The 6,196-nt window shown below is 34.0% G+C and overlaps 1 protein-coding gene across 1 annotated transcript; it reads left to right on the forward strand.

The window, feature by feature from the left end:
- Positions 1 to 6: 6 nt before the first annotated feature.
- Positions 7 to 5,934, forward strand: LOC110037709 (putative clathrin assembly protein At2g01600; the record flags this gene model as incomplete). The annotated part of the gene is made up of 7 exons (XM_020742416.1): positions 7 to 202; positions 310 to 402; positions 722 to 772; positions 4,848 to 4,913; positions 5,530 to 5,595; positions 5,676 to 5,756; positions 5,854 to 5,934. Coding segments are annotated over exons 1-7 (615 nt in total), but the record flags the coding sequence as incomplete, so codon positions are not given.
- Between the last annotated feature and the right edge of the window lie 262 nt (positions 5,935 to 6,196).

Consider the following 6,196-nt stretch of genomic DNA (forward strand, 5'->3'; position numbering starts at 1 on the left):
TGTAAACACATAGGAATTGAGTGGTATGCATGTAAGTGTCCTTATTTTTTTGCCCCGAATAACTGCTTTTGCAGCTTGGGATTGCTCTGCATGGGTTCGAACTTATGCATTATTTCTGGAGGAAAGATTGGTATGCTTCCGGTTATTAAAGTATGACATTGAAACCGAATGCCTTTCTAAACCGACTGACGTATCAGAAAAGGTATCGAAATTAAAGTGTTTTTTTTCACTATTGCAAAGCTGCCATTTATGGTTTTTCCTACTGTTTCTTGTAAAAATAAGTAGCTGAAAGCCAGATGCATCTACCAGGGCCAAAGTAGAATGAGAGAGTTGAATTCTGAAGAGTTGTTAGAACAATTGACCGCACTTCAGCAATTATTGCATCGTCTTATTGGATGTCGTGTAATCATCTTGTGATCCTAACTTATGTTTTAGGGACATATACATACATAGCAGACAATTCTTATGAATTTACATATCTCACACCTAAACTTTCATATTTACACACATAGCGTTCAAATCTTTAATATCACATAAATAATAGCACTATTATCACTATTTAAAACTGAAACACACCTTTTAATGCATAGGTTTAAAGCTCCAAAATGCTATGTATGCAAATATGAAAGTTTAGGTGCCAGATATATAAATACATAAGAATTGTGTGCTAGGTATTTTAATTTTCGCATGTGGTGCTTACTTTTTTTTTTTTGTTATAAAGCCAGATGGAGCTGCAGTTAGCAATTATGTAATTCAATATGCCCTAGCTTTGGTAAGTTTCTTCTTCTTTCATTGCAAGTTTCTTCGGCAAATTACTGTCTTCTTCCTGCTATTTCAAGCTCCGTGCTTCATCTGATTTTGGCGCCACTTATATTATTTTATGTTACTGAAATTTTTTTGTTTAAACTTATTTATTCTTTAGGCTCTATTGTTTTTTCCTTTTTTGTATTATTAATTACTTTAAGCATTGTACTACTATTCTATTTGGGTTTGTAAATATTACTAGTGCGGAAATTGGAATGTTTTGTTGCTCATGTTTTTTATTTAGATTTCTCCTTGCTTGTGTATTGTTATTGTTCGCAGTTCCGCCTATAATTTGATAACATTTTAATTGCTCTTTTTGCGCATTATTTCTTTTCATGATTTACTATGATTTACCATATTTTTACTTGATTTAGCTGATATAGTCATGTAATTATTTTGTCTTAGTTGAAGTCCATAAAATTTTACATTAACTTTATTCGTTTAAATTCCATGACACGTTGTTGTCTTTAGTTGCACATTTCATTGTTTGTTGTTTTATTTTTGTGTAATGTTTTATTTTATGCTTCATTTATAAGTCTTATTTGCAATTAAGTTGATTGTGATGGGCCCTAGCATCACTTTTAATGTCAAGATACAGGCTTCATTTAGAACTTCAATATTGTCGCCACTTTAGGGTTTTTTCTTACGTACAAGTTCTTTTAGGGTTAAATATATGTTTTTTTCTTAATTTTTCTTTTATTTTTACTGATATGCGACTTTAGCAGCTAGGTGCCTTCAAATCCTTGTAGTTGAACCACTGATCCTTGTGGCTATGTGCCTCATCCATTGTTGTTGATACCAGGTTTAATCTAAAATGCAGCAAACACAATATTATTACAAGATAGGGGAAAGCAACAATAACAGGGTTCTCATAACATAAATAACAGCACAACAACACACACAACACCCTAGGATAAATATGAGGGTGGTAGGTGGTGGCTGAACCGCAAAAGGGATGCAGGTTGGGATTGAGACAGCTGCGGGAAGGTAGGTTGAGGGTGGCGGCAGGAGTAGGAGGGCTGGAGATGGGTCTAAGACAATAGGTTAGGTCGTGGGAAAGGAGATAAGGCAGTAGGTGGGAAGGTCGAAGGTTGCGACCTACAGGGATTGAGGAGTTGAAGTTGGCGGCTGCAGATTGGAAGGCAAAGGAGGGGACGACTGATAGCTAAAAAGTTGCGATGAAGCAAGTCAGTCAATCATGTAAGTATAAGTGTCAAGTAATGATGCGGTTAAAGTGTACTGCGTATTAATCCCACGAGGAAAGTGCTAAAAATTATTTTGGAAAGCGAATATCTAGTTTATTAAACTTTTAAACCTAATTTAATGTGATAAAAAAATTGATAAATTTCTAAAATCCTACTTAAACATAGAAATAAAAAATGCGATGTTGGAAAACAAAGAAAAATTATAGCAGAGAAATCTTAAGATTTTTCAAGAGATGTGAGGCTCGCGCCTTTGTGATTCAGGTATTGGGGTGGTTCATGGTCTTTTTTGACTTTCCTCTACGTGATGGTTGTCAACAGGGATCAATGCCCTCCTTATACCTATGCCGAGGTCAAAAGAAGGCTAGAATCCATGAAGTTGAGGCTTCCTCAATCCACATGACATTCTGCAATACTTTTTCGATCCCCTTTCTAGGTTTAAAATTTCAGATAAAATATGCTTATTATTACTCATATTTTGTGGTTAATCATTTTGTTTTTCTACGAAACGGGCATGAGTCACAAATCATAAAATATGTTAACATCTTAATTGACCAGATCATGAATAAATGAAACTTTATGGTTAACACAACAACAATAAAACCTTATTCCTCAAGAAAACTATATAGGAAAAGAAATTATCCAAAATAATCACGAAAATCACAATCCATATATCATTGAGACACGAAAAGGAAATTAGCCACGCATGATCGAAAGAACTAGAGAAAACAAATCTACTGGAATCATTATTGCAAGCATAACTCGAAAGTAAAAACTTACAAGATGATTGTTTCCTCTTTCACAACAAAAATTCCTTCTCTCATACAATTCTCTCCAAATAACATAAGAAAATACAAAGAAAAAAGAAGATAAATAGCCCTTGGGACCTCAACCTTAAGCAAGGAAGATCATCCTCAAGGGAGAGCTCTCAAGTCTTCAAATGTTGTCTCTAGCCGCCTCCCAATGTCTAATTTTTATGATGCCCTGAAGCTTTATTTTTATAGCCCAATTCTTGAATTTTGTAAGAAAAATCTTTCCAAAATAATTTTTCGCTCCGTCGGCGTGTTCGCACCAGACACCTGGATCGGGTGGCGTGGTCACACCTGATCCCAGCGTGGTCACGCCGGCCCTCCAAATTGTTGATGTGGTCACGCCCATTTGTGGCGTGGTCATGTCGCTTGTGACGATATGGTGGCGTGGCCACGTCGCTTTTGGGCCTTTTTTTTTTTTTTTTTTTTTTTTTGAAAGTCAAATGTACGTACGATCTCTGCACAACATTAACAAAAACCTTCTAGAAGTGTAAATCCATAACAAAAAAGGGGGCATCAACTCACATCCACTCAAATTAATCCAGATCAATCTCTGTTGGGGGAGTATCGATGAGGGACTCTCTTAAGAAACACTTCTCAAGTAGAGTCTCACAATTTTTTCCAATAAAAATAATTGACGCCATTTAATTTTTTGTCAGTAATTTTAGTCACTGATGAAATCAAACTTATCATAGCATGGTTTTGTTTACCATTCATGATTATATCATTAAATTTTCAATGAGAATGAATCAAATAATCCCAATAATAGTGTAATCTTGTTGTCAGTTGCGAGTAAACCAATAAGCTGAATCGCTTACAGATGGACTTCTCAACATGATGGCACTAACGAAACGATGCCAAAAGAAGAGAAGATGACTCTCCATTACCAAAAGAGTTGTGAGAGGTCGCAGTAAACGAACAAAAGAAATCGACTGTTCAATGGAAATCGAACTGGACCTTCCGATGGAGCGTTCAATTTGTTCGAATGGATCAGCCATCTACTTAAGCAGAAGAGAAAAGTGAGCCGATCTGTTTGAATGGAAGAGATGAGTGTTGGCTGGGGCTCGAAACCCTATCACCTTTGCTTCGAACTGAACAATGGAAGTCGCAACCAGAGCGAGCTAGGGACGACTTTTACGGACTAGCGTCATAGAGAGGGCTACAACTTAAATGGAGACTCAGGAACAACCTTGAACTGACCAAAACCGGAGCGAGCTAGGAATGACCGTGACCGGAGTGAGCTAGGATTGGTCGTGACCGGAGCGAGGTAGGAACTGCTACGACCGGAGAGAGCAAGGGATGGCTCTAATACCATGTAAAGGAGCAATTCCTTCTCTAATTTCTTAATTGAAAATATATTTTCATATTTATATACACTCCAATCTCAATATATTAAGAATATCTCTAATAAAGGAAATATCATGTAATTAGATCTCCTCTAATTATGTTAGCTAATATTAAAAATACATTTATTAGACTTCTAATAATTTTAGACTTCTAATAATTAAGCTTCCTAATATACAACCATTAGATATTTACTTTCTATAACTAATCTAAACAATATTGAAGTGGAAATCTAATTTAGTTCTAAAAGTCATATCATTTAATTTTAAAAGAAAATAATCTTTAAAAAGGACTAGAAATTCCAGAAAATAATTTAAAAATTAGAATAAGAAGGAATTTGTTTGTTTATATCGTTCCTGTGTTTAGGCAAATTCTTTTAGCTACTTAGTTTTTATTTTGGTATAATTATTTTGTCATGGTAGAAGTTAATATTGTCACTTCCCATATGCTTAATCGTTTTATTTACTGTAGATCTATGACAATTTGATCTTCTGCATCTTGTTTCCATGTGAATTTTATGCTATTAACTTACTGTATGTTGACGCACTAGTGTTTCAAGAAATCTGCTTTCATGTTCTTCATTTTTCATTCTTGTTTATGTTATTTGAGGATGTATAATGTTGTAATGTTGTAAGAGTTGTTTTATTTAAATGTGTATTTGTGATTTTGTCATGTCTTCTGTGGGCAGGTTTTGAAAGAGAGTTTTAAAATATATTGTGCTATTAATGATGGTATCATCAACCTTGTTGATAAGGTAAAAAAGTATGTTTTTTTGAGGGGGCAATTTCACACGCATAGCACATAGTTCTTATGTATTTGCATATCTCACACATACTTTCATATTTTTATACATAGCACTTTGGTGCTTTAAATTTATGCATGAATATGTATATTTCACTTTTAAAAGTGGTAATAGTGTTACTTTCGATGTGATAGTATATATTTGACAGCTATGTGTGTAAATATGGAAGTTTAGGTGTGAGATATGTAAATACATAAGAATTGTGTTCTATGCATGTAAATGTCTCTTTTTTTTTAATGTTTATTATGGTTGAATTGGTCAATGCATTGAAGATTTTTTATGTTTTTTTTTTTGGGAAATTTACACACATACCACACAATTTTTATGTATTTACATATCTAACACCTAAGTTTCGTTATTTACAACAATCACCTTGGTGTTATAAACTTATGCATGAAAAGTTGTACTTAACTTAAAAAAAGTTAATAATTGTGGTATTTTTGATGTGATGTAAAGATTTGAGTGTTATGCATGTCAATATGAAAGTTTAGTTGTCACATATGTATATACATAGAATTGTATGGTAGTATGTAAATGCCTCACTTTTTTTGGTACTCTGCCGCTATAGTTCTTTGAAATGCCAAGACACGAGGCTGTTAAAGCCCTTGAGGTCTACCGAAGGGCTGGTCAACAGGTGTGCAACCATCTTTTCTCATTTGAGAATATGTGGACTGTCTCATGAATTATTTTGATAAAACATTGATGGCCTTACAGGCTGCAAGTCTCTCTGAATTTTATGAGGTGTGCAGAGGATTACAACTTGCTAGAAATTTCCAATTTCCGAATTTAAGAGAGGTAAAACTAATTCTTCTATTCAACTTTACCATGGTGTTCTCTCCCATAAGTGGTTGATTTAATTCATTTTTGAATTATTTTTCTGTCTATTTTTCAGCCTCCACGGTCATTTCTTGCTACCATGGAAGAGTACGTGAGAGAAGCTCCACGATTTGTTTCTATTCCCAGTGAGCCTCTGGTTAGTTTTTCTGACCTATTTTTTTCTTATTCAAGATTATTTTGTTTAGTCATTATTTCTCCAAGCTTTCTAAAGTATTTATAATATATTAACTAAAGCTAAACTTTCAAGGGTATGTGTTTTATATACTTCAGATCTTATAATGTGCATCATATCATAAATTATTTTTTCTATCTAAATCCTTTAGGTTTATATGTCAGAAAACAAATTAAACAATAAGATAAAAAAGTGGATTCATGCTACTGATTCCAAATAAGTGGGA

The sequence above is a fragment of the Phalaenopsis equestris genome, unplaced genomic scaffold (assembly GCF_001263595.1).
Source record: "Phalaenopsis equestris unplaced genomic scaffold, ASM126359v1 Scaffold223876, whole genome shotgun sequence".
NCBI classification, from domain to species: domain Eukaryota; kingdom Viridiplantae; phylum Streptophyta; class Magnoliopsida; order Asparagales; family Orchidaceae; genus Phalaenopsis; species Phalaenopsis equestris.